The following is a 20,272-nucleotide window of genomic DNA, read 5'->3' as shown; positions in this document are numbered from 1 at the left end:
AATCATGAGCAGACAGATGATCCGCTGTGGCGACCCCTAACCGGGAAAAGCCGAAAGAAGAAGACGGTTGATGTTCTGTTTACTGAGTTGGTCTGACTGGGTGGAAAAAAGTTATCCATTTTCAGCAGAGACCCAGGGAGGAAAGCTCCATAAACATTTTGCACAGAGTAAAAGATATGGTTACAGTGAAATATTATCACATACGTATGGTATCAGCAATAATTAAACAAACAGATTGTAGGAACTCCAGTTGTAAGTGCAGGCATATAATTAGTAGAAGACAGTATTGTAAAAGTCACTAATACATACCAAGTCTAAGAAAAGAGAGCAGTATATGTTGAGTTGTGATAGGAAGAAGTGTAGTAGAAGGAGACCTTCAAACCCATATGGGTGCAAGGGTTCTATCTGACTACGTCGACAAGTCAGAACGCCGACAGCGAGAACACCGACGCCAGAAGATCGAAAACGGAGAAGACCGACGGATCAAAACCCCGACGCTGAGAACATCGACATGGGAAAAGGCTGTGGATGTATGCGGTAGTGACGGACGGTAGGGTGCGAGTAAGGTAAGTGTGCGACTGTGATAGTTTGTGGGTTGGGGCGGTTAAGTGAGTTAGGTTAGGGTTAGGTGAGTGCACTGTGATAGTTTGTGGGTTAGGGCGGTTAAGTGAGTTAGGGAGGGCTGGGGCAGGTAAGTGTGCGACTGTGATAGTTTGTGGGTTAGGGCGGTTAAGTGAGTTAGGGTTAGCTGGTTAGTGAGTGCGGACCTTAGGGTTAGGGTTTGGGTTAAGGTTGTAGGTAGTTGTGTATGTGAGGTTTAGTGTTGGTTTGTAAGGATTTTGGTGTGCTTGTGTTGTGTGTGTGCTTTTTGGACCGGGGATTTGTTTTGTTTGTTGCTTGTCGGGATTATGGTGTGTCGGGCATGTGAGCTTTCGTGTTTGTGAAATGTCGGTTATGTGGTGTCGGTGATTTCGTTTTCGGCGTTTTGACTTGTCGACGTTGTAAGATAGATCCGGGTGCAAGACAAGAGATTTGGAGATTAGGAAGAAATAAAGTATAAGAGGTAGTCAGGTATACAGGGGTGGAGCAAGAAGAGAGTATATAAAGTGTAGTTATTTAGTCTTGGGTTCCTCATTCCTCCTCTTTATAGAGATTTTCAGAGAATTTCCAAAATTTCTGTAATACCTCTGTAAGGGTCTCTGGTTATTTTTTCCTTGTCATATGCTCCCTAGGTTTGGCAACACTGCTGTCTGTTTTCTGTTGCCTACATTATGCTAACAGTGGTTGGTGCTCTGGAGGTGTTATCGGAGACTATATGCTTAACATAAACCTTTCTAAACTCCTGCATATCTATCCAAATATTCCCTTAGTTTTCCTTTAGCCCTGAACAATTTGCTTCTCTATTTCCGTAAAATTTTCCTTCATCTGCATTACTTTATCCCTTGACAACCCGTCTAAATAATTCCTATTGTGTCTTTCCATATCTCTTTCTCTTTTATTTCTACCATATTTTAATTCTATTTTCATTTTGCCCATTCCCTAAATAGCATTTCTGAAGAAATTTGTATCTTTCTGAATAATTCCTAAATCACTTCTAATGCCCACTCCTTATAATACCTCTCTTTTTAACAAATAAGTAGGAAAGTTTTAGTGTCACATTTTATTTGAATAATATATTTGTCTTAGTTTTTATTGGTGCATGATCTGAAGTAATTATTGGAAGTGTTTCACAGCTTTCAGTTAAATGCTGCACTTTACCATCATGCCATCCCCATCCAAGCTACATCCTGCCAGTGAAACTGTACTGAGCGTAGCAATCGTTAGTTCATGTTTGGCATGTTGATTGGTTTTAGTCCAGCTTTCACTCAGCAAAGCTATCCCAGGTAAACCTAAGCTGAGCTGCTGACACCATTTGGATGGTAGCTTATTGACCCAAGACTGATGGACTTTATGGCTGGCACACACTGAACAATAAAGTCACATAGATCCCCTGCCACCATTAGCAGGGGTCCCCAGCATAGGTCAGAATAGGCTGGGTCCTCAACCCACTTATCACTGACAAATACCCATGGCCATTTCACCTAGAGCCTGTTATTGCACTGTTGAGTGGCTAGTCCTTACATGGTGTACAGTCTGTGATCAGTGTTCTTCTATTTAGAGGTTACTACACACCACAGTTGATGCCATAGTGGTTGGTCTATACAACTCTTTGCCCAGTAGGCACTATCTAGAGTCTGTGCTACTGCTGCACACAAATCTATTCTTGGGTGAGTTTGAAGTGGAAACACCCAGCATATTTTTGGGAGGTGGGAGGGACCCCACAGAGATACAGGGAGAACATGCAAACTCCATAAAGTTATTAACCAGAGGTCAGGATTCAGCCCTCTACGTTGTGCATGTAAAGCAAAAACCCAACTGCTATGCCGTCTGTCAACAGTCTCAGTCTTCTGATAGTAGGTACAAGTAAAAGAGGAGAGGGACATGGTAAGGAACCAGTTGCTTCTGCTCCTCTCCTGTTTTTTTTATCTTGGAAGATGTTGTTTTTGTTGCCTATTCATCAAAAAGAATCTCAAACCTTTAGGCATTAATGTTCTGTGAGCCATTTTTAGTTTTCATCCAGGACAGAGGCATTCCTTTGTATGTAATGTTTCTAAGCTGTTCCGTAACTGAACCTCTCACTTGACAGTTTTCTTTCGTAAGCCAACAGAACATGGGGGAAGAGAGCCTTTCATTCCCTTGATGTGCACAGACAGTTAAGATATTTACACAGGACTGAATAATTTGTATAGAACAAATAAGCTATTTGTTTTCTTGGCTAAGGGGAAAGAAAGGAAGCCAGCAAACAAACTCTCTCAAAATGGCTTGCTCTTTGTATTTCATTCTGTGAAACAACACATGGCATGTCTGTTCCAGCATAGAGTCCACTTCACTTGAGTACCTGTATATAACACAGCCTTACCTAGAGAAGTCAGCAAGCAAGCTATTCTGAAAGCAACATCTTGAAACTGTATCCACACTTTCTCTGGACACTACAATTTTGGAGTGGTCTCTAGGGCCAGGGCAGGATTTACCTGTCCTATCCTTTGGGGGCTTATTTCCTAGTTATATTTCTGCAATCGCCCTATTTTTTTATGTTTTGAGGATCTTCCCAGAAGTGAAGACTGCCGTCGTGAATGCTATGGTGAACATGCTATAGCTGTGTTAAGAACTTACTATAAATGTTGCTTTTGGAATAGATCCACTGTTGCATTCCAGTGACCCCTTTTTTCTTCTCACTACTTCTGTTTCTTTATACCCTAGGTTGAGGTGCCACCTTAGTCCATTTATCTGCATCTTCTCTGTCACTACTGTACCAGATCCTCCTCCCTCTTTTACCTGTACCTACTACCAGAAGAGGGAGATTGGGGACCTCTGTGGTGGACCTGGGGCATAAAGGGCTATTATTGTCTGATTCACTTGAATTTGAGTATTCTGCCGGGCTTTGGCCAGGGCAAGAAGGATCTAAAACTGGTGTCAGCTGATGTACCTCTTCTACTGCTCGCCGGTCGTCCTCTGTTATGATTCAAGATGAACAGGCAGGGTAGTTTGTTTGTATGCTTTATTACATTGAAACACATCAGGATGGGTAGCAGCAACATAAAATATAAACGAACTAATTAACTGACAGACTAACACATACTTGAATGCTTGCATCTCAACAGCTCTCTACAAAATGGCATTGTAGTTTGCACGTGCTCAGTATTTATGCACATGTGCAAGCCCGTGGAAAACCTCTTAAATGTATACATACATACTGATCTACATCCTCCCTCTTTAGTGAATTGCCCACAGTAAAATGACATTTGAAAAAGACATGCAGTTACACAGACACTTAAGAAATAAAAACACTACACTCATGTCCAAGTTGTGTGTCTGGAACGTGGTCTGGAAATGCGACCTGATCTAGTGATATAGCAATTAGGACTCAGATTAGCAACAGGGACAGTCATTGGTAAAAAATCTGCTTGAAAAGTCTTGGGAATCTTCTCAAGAACAGGGATATTTGCTGGAATGTCCTGTGGAACTGGAACACTGGATAACTCACTCTGAGATCTAAAGTCTTTATCATAGGCAAGATGCTGCAATACTGGCTCGGACACCATAGGTTCATAGGTTCATACTAGGCTATCTGCCCGAGGGCATTTACAAGCCTAGCCCATAGTTTTGTGGCTTACGCCACCCCTTTAGTATGGGGAACTATACCCATTATTTTGCTGTGCCTCTGTCGAGCAGTGACACTGAGGTAATCCCTGGGGTATATCTGCGATCTCCCATCCATTGGTCAAGATTTCTCTTGAACAAGGCCAGCGAGGTGCTCTGCCTCACATATACCGGGATTTTGTTCCACAGCATAGGGAGTCTTTGGGTGATGAATCTATCCCTCCAGCACGTCCTATTAATAGCCGTGTCGAGGTTTAAGTCTCCCGCCCTTGTGGCTCTGACGGATCTAGATTTTTTGAGGTGAAGCATATTCATCAAATCTGGGTTTGACATGGCCTTGTATGTCAGGCAAAGGTCACCTCTGAGCAAGCGGTAAGCAACTGAATAGAGCTGGAGTTCTTTCAGTCAGGCAGCATAGGACAGATTTTTGAGACCCTTTATCCTTTTGGTGAGGAACTTTTGCGGCCTCTCCAGCTGCTGCAAGTGTCGGGTCAGATACATTCCGAATGGGGCATTGTACTCAATCATTGGTCTGATTAGTGATGAGTATAGGGAGACTATGACCTCCCTTGATCTAGATGTGAATCCCTTCATGATAAGGTGGGCTACTTTAGCTACATGGGTGTCGAATGACAGGCTACTGTCAACCTGGGTCCCCAGGTCCCTGATAACTTCTTCTGTGCTCAGTGGATTGCCACCTATATGGTAGCTAGGGGTAACCTTGTTTTTCCCGAAGGGTATGACTATGCATTTCTTGGCATTTAACTTTAGACCATGGCTCTGGCACCAGTTATCCGTTTCTGTGAGACCCTTCTGAAGGATATCTGTGTCAGATGTGTTTTCGACTATGGCGCCCAGTTTGCAGTCATCAGTACTAAATGTTTCCGATTCCTTCTAAATTCAACTCCTTGTAATTCCACAATATACGATCTCGGCTGTGACATACACTTTTCATGACTCCAATCTGATCAAAACCTTTGGATGTCTGCATCCTCACTATCTCCCCTTCTCATAATGGATTGAGCAGTTTGCTGGTCTTATCATAATAGGATTTCTGGCACAAGCGCCTTTTCATAAGTTGAGCTTTCACTGCTTTGTTGTTCGTAGCACAGGAAACAGATTGCTACTGATTGGTAGTGTGTTTCTGGTTTGTCTCAACAAAAGCCTTTGTGCAGGTGAACCAAGATGTTTATCACAAGGAACATTACTGAGATTCAGGAGATTCAGAAAAACATTGCTATTGTCTCATTTAGACTTTTCTAATAACTGCTTTGCACTTTGAACTGCATGTTCTGCCAAACCTTTTGACTATGGGTACTCAGGGCTACTTGTAACGTGAATAAAGTCCCACTCTTCAGCAAATCTGTTGACCTGCTGGCTTGTAAACTGTGTACCATTGTCAGAAATAACTTTGTGCGGACTACCATGGACTGCAAAATGATGCTTCAGGTTAGTAATGACAGTACTGGACACTAGATTAGGAAGTAGGTCAATCTCAAACCAATTTGAATAAGAGTCTATTAACACCAAGTAATGCTGACCATTCAGTTCAAAAATGTTTGCAGCTACTGTCGACCAAGGTAGCTCAGGAATATGGTTTAGCTGAAGTGGTTCTTTCTGTTGATGTGGCTTAGTACTATTATATATAGAACAAGATGAAAGTACTCTTTCAATATCCTTTGACATAGAAGGCCAGAATACTAGTCCTCTCGCCCTTCTTTTGGTGGAATCAGTTCCTGGGTGGCCACAATGCAAGATGGTGATATACCCTTGTTGCAAGGATTTTGGAACAATCACTTTTGGACCTTTCATGATGATAACATTGTCAAACAAAATCTCATCTGTATAAGGAAAATAAGGTTGCAGGTCTACTGGTAAACAAGATCGCTTTGACAGCCGTCCTCGACTGATAAAGTGGTTGAGCTTCTGAAGAATTGGATCTGAGGATGTGTGACTTTTAAGCCCATTATGACGTGTGGAAGAAAAATTGCTCACTTCCATGGCTTCAAAATCAAGTTGCTCATTTTCCTGCTGTTCACTGTTTTTTCTGGGCAATCTGGATAAAGTATCTGCAAGGTAAAGAAGTTTGCCTTTTGTGTAGACAAGATTGAAATTATACTTTTGCAATTTCAACATCATGCTTTGCAGTCTAGCAGAAGCTGTATGCATAGGCTTTCTCAAAATAGTGACTAGAGGTTGGTGATCAGTTTTGATTTGAATAGGTCAGCCATAAATGTAATCATGGAACCCCGAGCAATTAAACACAATTGCCAAGAGTTTTTTTCTCTATCTGTGCATACTGCACCTCAGTTTGGGTTATAGTTCTGGATGCATAGGCTGCTGGTCTACCAATCTGAAGAATGACTGCACCTAGACCTAACTTCGAAGCATCACAAGAAAGAGCAACTGTTTTTTGAACATCATAGTATCTGAGAGTTGGTGGACTGGCAGTTCTCCATTTCAGGACATCAAATGCTCTTTGTTGTTGTTCTGACCATGACCAGATTACATCTTTGTATGTCAGCTCTCGTAATGGTGCTGAAAGTTGGTTCAAGTCTGGAATGAACTTACGTAGGTAATTTACCATGCCAAGAAAACATTGTAAGGCTTGAACATTGTCTGGAGCTGGCATCTCAAGAATTGCTGTTTGCTTGGAAGGATCTGGTCTTAAGCCTGAACTGGTAAACAAATGACCAACATAAATAACTCCGCATTGCCTGAGTTTGCACTTCTGAGGATTCAGCTTAAGATTCACTTCATGTGCGCTTTCCAGAACTTTCTTTAGGTTTCTGACATGTTTGGCTTCATCATTACCTCCTACTAGAATATCATCTACTACAATAGCACATGGATATCCAGAAAAAATGTGTTCCATGTTACACTGGAAGACTTCACTGGCAGAATTTATCCTAAGTGGCATTCTCAAAAATCTGTACCTGCCAAGAAGAAAGTAATAAGAAAGTAGTTAGCAATGAAGATTTTTGGTCAAGCAAAATTTGCCAAAATGAACTTCTTGCACCTAAGACAGAAAAAACATTGGCATTTGTCATAAGAGCAGCGACTTCTTCAACTGTATGCAGTACTTTGTTCAAATCCCTTGGATCAATACATGTTCTGATATCATCTGAGCTTTTTTTATGAGCTACCACCATGAAAGATGCCCATTGAGTAGGTTCGTCAACTGCACAGATCACACTTTGCTGCATCATTTTGTCAAGCTCGGCATTGACTCTGTTCTGCATAGTTACTGGAGCTTTCTGGGCTGACTTCAGGGTCTAACTTCATGGAGTACACAACTGGGAGCTTGCCTAGTTTGTCCTCGAAAAGATCAGCATAAGTAGAAAAAATAGTATAGGCAAAATTAGAACAGTTGTCTTTCAAGCTTACATGGTAGACTTCCTTATTAAATGAATGTAGTCCCATTTTCAAACTGTTTTTGAGGCATAATAATGACTGTACATGCCTTTTGACTATGTAAAATTGCAAGTCATAGCTGTTCCCAGCAGAGTAACATGAAAGCATTACTGACCCTTCAGTTTGAATTTCTTCACCACCATAAGCAACAACCTTTGCACATTTTGCCAAATCAAGCTTTTCACCAACACATCATACTCTAGCAAATGTTTCTGCCATTGCACTTTGAACATGTGTCAACTTTGAGCTGCATGGGTCTCCCATTTAGCCGAATAGTACAAAATACTTCTTTCTTTGCCCACCAACCTACTGCATTGACACACCATCAACATAAAAAGTAGGATTTCAGCTGTCTAACTGATCAACTTGTCTCTTTGAGTGTTCTCTTTTAATAAAATAATGTGCCTCTTTTGATTTACAAACTCTTTGGAAATGATTCCACATTTTCCATTTGCAGCACTGCTGACCAAAAGCTAAGTTTTTTTTCTCTTTTAGACACATGATTACCACCACAGTTGTGACAGTTGACTATGAGGCTAGGTGGGGGCACATGCTTTGAGTCTGCTGACTCACCCTTGCTCTTCATTGAGACTGTGTGCACTCTGGAATTTGCTAGAAAGGTATGGGGTTTACCAGGAGGCTGCTGCAGGTCCAGCAACACTCCCATGTGCTTGGGCTTGTTTCTTTTAACCATGTGCTGCGTACAATTAACATTAGATGTTATGTAGTCCAATCTCGCCTACATTCTTACCCTTGGGTTCGGAGCCGAACCTCTGCTCCGACTCGGCCATACTCTAGCTTGAAGTCTTCAATTGGCTCGTGGCTAAGAGGTATCCCATACTGCAATGCTGCCATCCCAGATCTCGTTTGCCGCTTGTTGCGCTCAGACGTGGTCTCGCTCTTGGCCATGGCTAAGTATAATTTTTCTTTTAAATTCAAACATTTTGTTGACCAAAAAGCTATTTTCATAGCTACCCTGTGTATGTTGTTCTGCTGATTGTGTGGCCAGTTCCGTTAGCCCTTTGGTATCCCATTCGCCCCTTGTCTCCACGGGCTAGGCCCGTTTTTCAGTCAGAGGACCTTGTTTCCCTACTGTCCAGTTGTAGTTTTCCTTTTTGTTGGTGTTTTGTTGTTTCTGTGGTGTTAGTCTTTTGTTTCCTGGGCTAGGCCCATTTAAATTAGAGGACCTAGTCCTCCTTGTGGTTGTCCGCGGTCTAGGCCGGTTCAGTTAGAGCTCTAGTTTTCCCTCGCCCTTCTGTTTGTTTTTTGGTGCAAAGGTGTTCCTGTGTTCCCTTGTGTGGTGTGTGGAGTTTTCTTGTCAGACATGTCTAAAGATCCCAAAGAACACAGGCCTTCAGGCTTTAAAAAGTGTATAGAATGTAGTAACAAGATGTTATTAACTGATGGGCTCTCAGTCCGCGTGTACTGTTTGGGTGCTATTCATCTCCAAGAATCCTGCTTGTTCTGCCATGCTTTCAGTCCCCGTATACTGCAAGAGAGGAAGAACAAGCTTATCGTAAAAGGACTACTGAAACCTTCCTTTGAAGAAGACTTGGAGAGGTCTTCTAGTTCCAGATCCTCTCCTTCCAAACCGGACAAGAAATCAGAGAATAAAATCTTCAAAATAGCGCTCTCCAGCTCCATCAGTTTCCTCGGAGCCTCCAGAGAAAATCGCTAAAACTACTGTTACTTCTTCGGCTCCATTGGCTTCGGTGCCGACAGAAGGCAGTACACCGACTATGTCGAAATTGGCTCTCAGCATCTCGGAGCCAGTGGCAGATATGCTAGTTCGGAGCCGGTCTCCAGTTCCTCAACTGTTTTTTTCGTCTCATAGGTCTCCCTATGTAGGGAGATCCAGATCTCTGACCTTATCCTCTAGGTCCTGTCGGACCCTCTCTGATGACGATGTCGATAGAGTGGTGCAGAAACTGCTCCAGTCATCTTTGTTGGCTAAATTGTTTTCGGTTCCGGCTTAGTCGGCCCTGGAGTCCGTCATCCCCTCCTCTTTGGCTGTTCCTCCTCCGAGCCTTTCTCAGCTTTCAGAGCTAGAGCTGTCGGTTCTGTCGGATGCCATGAGGTCGGTTACAGTAGCCCCCTCTGGCCTCTCGGCTCCAATCTCTGCTCCAACCCCATCAGCGCCGTTCACGAGGTCCAGGATTCTTGGTTCACCGGTCGGACCCGAGAGGGATCTTTTTTGGCTCCTAGCCTTCCTCTCAGTGCTTTGGCTTGGGTGAGCTTGGGTCCGACATCAGCTTCGGACCTCATCTCTTCGGCTCCGAGGGCTACTACTGTATCTTCCATGGTCAGTCGTCCTTTGGAGCTGGGGGGTTCAGCTTTCGAGGTCATGAGGAGCGTGCTGGCCAGGTCGTCAGCTTCATTTTATGGCACCGACACTGTGCCCCCTCTAGCACCGGTATCAGTCTTGAATCACCCTCTATCCATGGACAGCGGAGACCCAAGGCCTCAGGATACCTCCATGAGTGGTCCCCAACTTTCTGAGGTCTCCTTGGAGTTTTTGCCTGAGGAGCCCCCCAGAAAGAGTGTGTGCAAGAGGAAGCACCTTGACTCCCAAGATGAGTCTGTCACGTCTGACACCGACCTCGAGGAGTCAGAAAGATCCTCCAAGTCGTCTTCTGAAGATATCTCTTTCTCAGATATCCTGGAAATCTTGAGGCAGAGAGGCGACTGGCCCACCAAATCCCCTTCTGAGGAGGAGTCTGTGTCCCTGAAGGCCTTCAGGTCTCAACCCTCCTTCTCTTGGGTTTCTCCCTTGTTTGACGAGCTACTGGATCTCGTTTGTCAGAAGGTGTGGGAAACTCCAGACACTGTGGAACCGGTCCCTAGGAGACCTAACAAGTTTTTGTCCGCTCCTCCAGGCAAGGATTTTCTTATGAAAGGCGTTCCAGTAGATGCTATGGTGGTGGCAGCAGCCACCAAGAAGGAACTTGCTGAAACTTCATCTACCGTCCATCCCCCTAACAAGGAGTCTAGGGCCATGGACAAGTATGGGAAGCATATGTTTTCCTCAGCGGCCTTTGCACTGCGGTCGCTGAACTATTTGTCACATTTTACATGGCTCCAGAGAGATCTCGTAAAAGAACTGGGAGATTCTCTACAGGGTAACATTTCTGATGCTGTGGTTCAAAAGGTCAGTGCTCAGATGTCTATCCTAAATTCCATTACCAGCTCCTCCATGAGGCTGATCTCATATGCAGCCAACTGAGCGAGCAGGGCTGCGGGTTCTGGAGTCTCTCTTAGGAGACACTTCTGGATGCGCCTGTGCAACTTCACGGAGGCTTTCAAGTCTACTTTCACCAACGCCCCCTTTGACAGTTCATCCTTATTTGGAACCAAGTTGAGGGACACTCTCAACAGGTGCGAGCAGGAAGGAAAAACCCTGTCTGCCGTGGGAGTCCATTTTCCATGCCTTCTAGACTTTACCCCAAGGGCCAGAAAATGTGGTTCAGAAAGTCGCAGAGGTTTTTCCATGATGCACAGAGTGATTCCCCCTCCAGAGGCAGAGGAGGGTGTGGAAATTCTGGTAGACGCCGCCCTAGAGGCAGAGGAGGCCCACGTAATCAGGGGGACCGCGATTCCTTTTGTGGTTCTCCCTACCAGCGTTCCAGAGGGGAGGCCCAACTGTGCGTTTCTGGAGCCATTTGGGGGTCACATTTCTCTGTACCCAGAAGCCTGGCGAGACATCACCCAAGATGATTGGGTATTAGAGAGAATTTCCAGAGGTTGTCATATTCCCCTTCTTTCTTATCCCCCTCCAAACAAAAGAATCCCAGACGTTCCACCCAGTCAAGGGGATTCCACAACTTTAGAAGTACAAAAGTTGCTGTCAAAGGGAGCCATCCAGCCTGTCCCTGTAGACCAAGTAGGATTAGGGACTTACTCCAGATTCTTTTTGGTGCCGAAAAGAACAGGGGACCCGAGACCCATCTTGGATCTCAACCGTTTGAACCTTCATGCAGAGAAGTCCAAGTTCCGCATTGTCATGTTACAGTCAATTTTCCCATCTTTAAGGAAAGATATGTGGATGTGCTCCATCGACCTCAAGGATGCTTACTACCATATCAAGATGGGCAGGGCATCCAGAAGTCACTTACGCTTCTGGCTGGGAGCCAGTCATTTTCAGTTTCACACCCTGCCCTTTGGTCTCACCACAGCCCCCAGGGTGTTCACCAAATGCATGGCAGTGGTAACGACTCATTAGAGACGTCAGGAATTCCAAGTGTTTCTGTACCTGGATGACTGGCTCCTGTCTGCCACCACCAGGCATCTACTGCTACAGACCAGGGACGCTGCTATTGCGCTGTACAAAAGTCTGGGAATTACTCTGAACTGGAAAAAGTCTGCCTTGTTGCCCTTGCAGCGTGTTACCTTTATCGGCGCCGAATTAGACACAGGATTCATGAGGGCCGTCCTACCAAAAGAGAGAATTCAGGTTTTACAGCAGCAGGTCTACGCTTTGCTACCATTGAAGAGGGTCAAGGCAAAAGTGGTCCTCAAGTTATTAGGGACCATGGCTGCCACAATTATGCTAGTTCCTCTTGCGAGACTACACATGAGGCTTCTTCAGTGGCTACTTTTTGCCCAGTGGTCTCTACAGCATCTCCTGCTCTCCTATCTTATTCTGATTACAGACAAGTGCAAGCAGGATCTGCGCTGGTGGCTTCAGACCAGCAATCTCAACGCGAGCATGCCTTTCGTTCTTCCTTCTCCAGTTGTCATGGTGACCACGGATGCCTCCCAGATTGGGGGGGGGGGCATTATCACAGCAGGACAGTCCAAGGCACATGGCAAGAGCACGAGACCCATTTGCATATCAATGTCTTGGGGATGAGAGGGGTACTATTAGCGTTGCAAGCACTTCAGGGCTTTCTTCTTCATGGGACAATTGCAATCCACTCAGACAACATGTCAGTGGTATGGTATCTGAACAAACAGGGAGGAACCAGGTCATACCCCCTTTGCAGAGAAGCACTTTGAGTGTGGCAGTGGGCAGTATCTTCCCGATGCTTTGTAGTGGCAATGCACATACCAGGGAAGTAACGTGATTGCCGAAAGGCTGAGCAGAGCTATTCTGATGCCTCACGAGTGGTCCCTGAACGAAGAAGTGGCGGAGCAGATTTTCTGCAGATGGGGTCAGCCTTGCTGCGACCTATTTGCCAGCCCCCTCAATGCCAAATGCAGCAGCTACTTCACCCTTATCCCCCCGAAGGGGGAGGCACCCAGGGACGCTCTAGTTCATGATTGGCCCTCCGGTCTTCTCTATGCCTTCCTTCCAGTCCCCCTGATAACGAAAGTTATTCAGAAAGCACAATCCTTGAGAAGCAAGATGATATTGATTGCACCACACTAACCTTGTCAGATTTGGTTTCCTTTTCTCCACCCGTATCTAATGGACGATACGTGGATTCTGGACCCAGAGCCAGATCTGCTGACTCATATGTCAGGGCAGTTCCATCCCTCCATTCAGAATCTCAGGTTGACAGCATGGCTGCTCCAATTCCTTCCCTAGTCAGGCTTCATGATTTTTCCCTGGAGGTGGTTCATATTCTGTCTTCTTCCCACAAGCCTTCTACTAGGAAGATTTATTCCAGTAAGTGGAAGAGATTCTCCATTTGGGCTCATGAAAGGCAGATTGATCCCTATGCAGCTCCCATTTCATCAGTTTTAGAATTTCTTTCTCAACTGTTCAGCCAGGGATCAGCTGCGGCAACTATCAAAGTGCAGTTGGCAGCCATTTCTACTTTTCATGTTGCTAATGAACCCAATCTAATGGCGCACAGGCTTTGTAGGGCTTTTCTGAAAGGGACTATGCTACTTCAACCTCCAGTCTTTGATCCTATAATGCCATGGGACCTCAGTTTTGTGTTACAGCGGCTTACCTCACCTCCCTTTGAGTCCAAAGCAACTTGTGACATTAAAGTTTTGTCTTGGAAGACAATCTTTTTGATAGCCATTACTTCAGCTAGGCGGGTCTCTGAACTCCAAGCTTTATCCATTCGGCCCCCTTACTTGGTATTTTACAAGGATAGGGTTTCTCTAAGACCTAATCCTTCCTTTATGCCAAAGGTTGCTTCGGTTGTCAGCCTCAACCAGTCCATTGAGCTGCCTGTATTTTTCCCTGAATTTTCTAACAGGGCAGAATTTAAGTTTCATCAGCTGGATGTTCACAGACAATTGCGTTTCTATTTACATAGAACTAAAGATATTAGGAAATCAGATCAACTCTTTGTCTCGTTCTCAGACAATAGAATCAGGGCTCCAGTTTCTAAAGTTACTCTGTCCAGATGGATTTCTACTTGCATTTTCTTCATTTATACTTCGAATGGCAAGGAATTACCCTTTAAAGTGAAGGCTCATTCTACACGATCGGTGTCTACCTCTACTGCTTTTCAGGCTAGGATGTCTATGGATGATATTTGTGCTGCGGCCACATGGGCATCACCTCACACCTTTATTAGTCACAACAAATTGGATCTGATATCTAGAGGCAGATCTTCCGGTTCCACAGTGCTCAGGAGTATTTTCCAATGAGCCACCCAAGGTTTAGGTGCTAGGGACGCTGTCCCTAGGGTATGAATGTAGGCAAGATTGGACTACATAACATCAAGAAGTTATGTACCCACCATAACGTTTGATGTATGTAGTCCATCTCGCCTCACATTCTTACTAACCCACCCACCTACTCCCCTCCTGGAGGGCCTAGAGGTTTAGTCTCTGGTTTCAGTATCCTTTTTTGTGGGTTGGTTCTTCCTTTCAGCGTGTTTGTGTGTGTGTATGTGAGCTTGCAGCAAATAAGATCTGGGATGGGAGCGTTTGCAGTATGGGATACCTCTTAGCCACGAGCCATTGAAGACTTTGAGCTAGAGTATGGCCGAGGTTCGGCTCCGAATCCAAGAGTAAGAATGTGAGGCGAGATGGACTACATACATCGAACGTTATGGTGAGTACATAAATTCTTGTTTTAGAAGATACTGGAAGCATGCATTTCTCAATTATAAGAATATTTGTGTGCTTTTCTGTGAGCTCATTTGACAAATCTCTGTGGCCTTATTTCAGGTTAACACACTGTCTCGAAGCAAAATCTTTCTCACAGCATCATCTGTAATACCACACATAAGTCTGTCTTTTATCAACTCATCACTTAAAATACTAAATCTGCACATTTTAGCTTTGTTTCTCGAGTCAGTTATATATGCTGCAAAAGTTTCATCAGGCTTTTGATCCCTTGTGTAGAATAAGTGCCTTTCCATCGTAATATTAGTTTGGGTGTTACTTATTTCTCTAAATTTACATTTTAAGCACTCAGAGTCTTCCCTTATTTCAGCCGGTACCACTGTACGGCGGTCTTCCCCCTCCCCTGCAAACACAGCAGGTGCATACACAAATGAATGCTGTCTTTCTGTGGCTTCTGAACCAGCTAAATTAAGGAGAATAAATGCCTTTGTACGTGCATCTTTGTCAGAAAATGCTGCTTGTATGAAAATATTGTGCTGTTGCTCAAACACTCCAATTCTCTGCAACATTATTTATTATCAAAGGCAAGTGGAGCTGGTCTGCGAAAGCCTTCTGCCATGCCAAAGTATGCTTAAACACGCTGAAGATATAACCCTTGTAATTGTGTTCAAACATGCACACACACCAGGTACTTGTAATATTTAAATACTGTACTTTGTGAAATATGCTTTGAAATGGCTATATTTTGCAAAATAATTGTACTGTAATACTGCACAAACTTATGAATACTTTGTACACTTTGGATAGTTCAAATAGCTTTAATTAAAGCAAAAAAGTAGCACATAGTGAAAAAAATGCGGTCATTTATTTTATACATTTTATGCAGTTCGGACATTACAAACATTTTCGTAAATATTTTGAATATTTTTATCAATATGTTGCAGTTTCGGATATTTTGTTTAACTAGAAATTCATTTTGAGTGTTCTGAATGCTTCGTTTTATATTCTTTAAGTAAGGAATCATTTAAGCAAGTTTTAGTACCTGGAATTAATTTCTCACCTGTTTTTGTAAGTCATAAGTGCAGGTAGGGATGATCCAGGCATCAGATGGATCTCATTGTTGAAAGGTATCAGTCAGGAGAAGGGTGCAAAAAAATTTTCCACAGCATTGGATATACCATGGAACATAGTGAAGACAGTCATCAAAAAGTGGAAAAAATATAGGGCAACAGTGATGTTGCAAAGAACTGGATGTCCCTCCAAAATTGATGAAAATACGAGACAAAAACAGGTCAGGGAGGCTGCCAAGAGACCTACAGTAACACTGAAGGAGCTGCAGAAATTACTGGCAAGTATTGCTTGTGTACTACATGTGACAACAATCTCCCGTATTGTCCATATGTTTGGGCTATGGGGTAGGGTTGCAAGACGGAAGCCTTTTCTTACACAGAAAAGCATCCGCGCCCTGCTAAAATTTGCAAAACAATAAGTCCCCAAAAAGTGGGAAAATGTGTTATGGTCTGATGAGACCAAGGTTGAACTTTTTGGCCACAATTCCAAAAAGTATGTTTGGGCAAAAACACTTTGCATCACCAAAAGAACAACATCTCCATGGTGAAGTATGGTGGTGGCAGTATCATGCTTTGGGGTTGCTTTTCTTCAGCTGGAAGCGGGGCTTTAGTCAAGGTGGAGGGAATTATGAACAGTTCCAAACACCAGTCACTTTTGGCCCAAAACCTTCAGGTGTCTGCTGGAAAGCTGAAGCTGAAGATGAAGAGGAATTTCACCTTTCAACACAACAATGACACCAAGCATACATCCAATGGCTTCACCAGAAAAAGATTAATGTTTTGGAGTAATCCAGCCAGAGCCCAGACCTAAATGCAATAGAAAATCTGTGGGGTGACCTGAAGAGGGCGGTGCACAAGAGATGTCCTCTCAATCTGACAGATTTAGAGCACTTTTGCAAGGAAGAGTGGACAAATATTCCCAAGATGTGCCATGCTGATAGACTCCTACCCAAGAAGACTGAATGCTGTAATTAAATCAAAAGGTGCTTCAACAAAGTATTAGTTTTAGGGTGTGCACATTTATGTAACTAGCTTATTGTATTTTTTTTTTATATATATATATATATATATATATTTTTTTTTTTTTTCCCAACAGACTTGCTTGTTTTTCAATTGAATTGTACACGTTATAGGTCACATTAAAGGTGGGAAAAGTTTTGAAATGATTTATTGTGGTCTTATTTGTTATTATCACAAAAACCTGGAATTTTAACAGGGGTGTGTAAACTTTTTATAGCCACTGTATATATATATATATATATATATATATATATATCTATAAAAAAAATTGATGTATACCAAGGTTATATATTGCCTGTTCTGAAGGTGGTATGTGCCTCCTCAAAACTGGTTACATGTATAGATATGCAATCGTAGGACTCAATACATATTTGCTGACCTCACCAGATCCAAACACAATGAAAGTTTTGAAACATGAAGAGGACACATCTAAGATGACTTCCCTGCTTAGTTAAGCTGAAGCATATCAGTGTGAAGTAAGAATGGAAACCAAACCACAAGTAGACAAAAAAGCAGGCAGCAATTGAATGTTCTAAACAACAAAAGAAAGGATATAAGGAGAAGGAGCAGATGAGAAGGCAAGATATGTGGAAGAGACATAAATATAGCTGCAGGTAAAGCTGGAACAATCTCAGATCGATCAGAATCTGATACAGGAATGGTTAGAATGTAAACGAAAAGATAAAAGGTTATAGTGGACTACATACATATTGGTTTACAAAGTCCATTGAACATGTGGTAGAAACAGATGAACGCTAGTTCTGTAAAACACACAGAAGCAGTCACCCATCTTCTAGTTGGGTGTGACACATTAGTGAAAGAGGGCTTGAATACTGAAAAGCATAATAATGTGCAAGACTGTTGCATTGGGAATTGTGCAAACATTACAGTACTGAAGTGGAAACATGAGCCACAAAGCATTATAGAGAGTGATGAAGTTTATATCACATGGTATCACCCATTACCAATCAAAAAACAGATGGGAGAAAACTAGTTATATAGTAATCCATCAAAAGAAGGCAAAAAAAGCATTAATCATTGAGGTTGCTACACCCAGTGACTACAGTGTCTTGCATACTTAGAGACACAAAGTCATAAAATACCGGGATTTGCAGGCAAAAACAAGGGCAATGTGGAAGGATACCCAGACTGTTCTATTAGCAATGGGTCTCATAAATAAGAATTTACAGTCTTATTTAGATATGCTACCAATACAAGTAACTCCATATGAATTGCAGAAGGAGACAGTTTTGGGTACATTCCGGTTGATCTGAAGAGCACTTTTGGCTAACATTAAAGATTGAAACAATAGTAATTTCACAAACTTTAATGTAGGAATGGGATCTATTCCCATCATAGTATTAGAAACCCCAAAGACTTGCAGGAATTAAAAAGGGGAGAAACTATACATCTTAAAAGCAAAACTGATGCGCTCAGTGTGATTTTATTCATAGTTCAGTTTAGGAGAAATTGTATGCATGCTAGGTGTTTTCCATTCTGCACCCCCAGCACGTGTCATTGTTTCCCGTAATACTAACCTGTTTTGTTTGTTAACTTATCCTTGACAACATTATATGTGAGTATCTTGGAGAGTACCAATGGTTGTTTGCTCAAGCATGGACATTGCAGGATTTACCAAAGTCAGAGTAGGTCCAAGTGGATAAATCCTTCATTGCCTGTGTTAAAGTGGTGATTATTTTGAGCATACACCAGAGTTATTTTAAAAAGAAATGTAATGCCAATTTTAAAATAACTCCATTGTTTAAGGGAGCTCTTTTTCATATCCAGGTATTTCTGTAAATTGTAGAAAGTGGAGAAGTCATTCAGATGTACTACACATGCACACATTTATATTCTTGTAATAAATATGTGCAGTGTGTAGCTAGCCTGTAGGCTAGGCCACTAATGCTCTGACATTAATCTTTTGTTTTGGGCTCTTAGAGTTTGCTTTTTAATTAAAAGAACAGTTTACATGAAGGTGAACCCACTGATTTAGTTGCTCATGCATATGTGCCCCTGAAATTTCTTTTTTTTTTAAATATATCTTTCTTGAGCTTTTCATTACTGTCTGAGGGGTTACAAATTCAGATTAATTTCGGTATTTGCCAAATACATCTTTTTTGCGGTTGAAGTTGTAGTCTACCATTACTAAAAATAACCTGTAAGTGAATCTATTAGCTATTTTAAAAGTGTAAAATCACCAATCACTCACCTTGGGAAACTGGGAGAAAATGGAACTTTGCAAGTACTGACATGAACCTAGCGACATTGTGATGAGGCCGCACAGAAGAAAAAAAAAAGGGTCAGGCTTTCAGCCATGGACTTTGAAGCTGAAAGCAACAGTACTAATTAGTCGTAGCACCTAAATGTTTTAGAATTATTTTGATTTTGGATGCAGTCTTATTACCCAGAGTAAATATACTGTTTTTGTTTGTTTTCATTTTATCAATTAATGAGTCTTGTCTTAAGTGTGCTTTGTTAATTTTAATGCTTTTCAGCATCTCTATCTCTCCTTTAAATCAGTCTTTCTTGAAATATCCTTAACATGAATTTGAAGAGTAACTTTTGAACGTTTCTGTATATTTTCCTTGCAGCGTGTCATCAAGTGACACAAGACTCCAGAATGCATCTCATTCTGCCCTTCTTTCAGAATACGCTAACACTGAAATGAGCCTACACGCCATCTATATGCATGAGGTAAGAATTCTATGAAGTTTACTTGGGAATTCTGCTCAGGATGTCATCAGAAATATCATGGAATGAAATAAGTAATTGTGAAGCCCTTGATTGCACAAAGTAGAGGACATAAACTTGACCAGAGAAAATAAGCAGGTGAGGTGAAATCTGCCTTTGACGTAAGGCAAATACTTAACAGTTAAACTAGACTAGCAGTCTGATTTTTATTTGGAAGAACTGCAGAATACTTTTGCTTAGGTACTTCCATAGCAAGCTTGATGGCTTACATTTGTTTCTTCTAACCTGTTTTTCTTCCACTCCCCATCCTTTGATCTGGGTAAGATAACTGGCTTACAATACCAAGCATCCCATACTTTTTAAATTAGAAACATTTATGTATTTTTCTGAGTCGGGAATTGATGGGCTTTTGTTCTCTCTCTTCCCACCTCAGAGCCTTTCTTTGAAGACCCCACTTTTGAAGCACTCTTAAGACACCTTATGTAGTGTGTCACCTCCGTAATCCCTACTAATTCTCTGTAGTATTCTCTGTTCTGATTCAACATCCTAAGGTAGACTTCTTTGTCATCTGTCTTGCTGTCCACAGATCCCCAAACATCTGCATCTGGTCAATGTGCTGAGCCTAACTCTAACCTACAGCTTACCTTAAAAAAGCCTTTGTCATAACACAATCACTGTTCAGATAAATTTGAGCTGAATGTGTTGTAGGGTAATGACTAGTGGATTGGGAATGGAAATGTATTTCCTCATTCGATTTAGTGTTTGTTGTTTTGTGTTGTTTTCAGTATGAGGCATGCTTGATGTGTTTTGGCCGATGCTTTGTGTATTGATCATGACACCATTCAACCATTCACTCTATATATATATATATATATATATATATATATATATATATATATATA

General features: G+C 42.4%; 1 protein-coding gene across 2 annotated transcripts in view; it reads left to right on the top strand.

The window, feature by feature from the left end:
* Positions 1 to 20,272, top strand: part of LOC122798555 (autophagy-related protein 9A-like) — a 1,089,020-nt gene that overhangs the window by 864,604 nt on the left and 204,144 nt on the right. For both annotated transcript variants that reach the window (XM_044067609.1, XM_044067608.1), the window contains one exon: positions 19,271 to 19,373. In XM_044067609.1, coding sequence (XP_043923544.1) covers positions 19,271 to 19,373 — 103 coding nt within the window. The remainder of the gene's footprint in view (positions 1 to 19,270; positions 19,374 to 20,272) is intronic.

This window comes from Protopterus annectens, chromosome 3.part1, assembly GCF_019279795.1.
Source record: "Protopterus annectens isolate FY-2018-M chromosome 3.part1, PAN1.0, whole genome shotgun sequence".
Taxonomy (NCBI): domain Eukaryota; kingdom Metazoa; phylum Chordata; order Ceratodontiformes; family Protopteridae; genus Protopterus; species Protopterus annectens.
The sequence above is the reverse complement of the archived record's forward strand: the minus strand, read 5'-3'. Positions and strand labels throughout refer to the sequence as shown.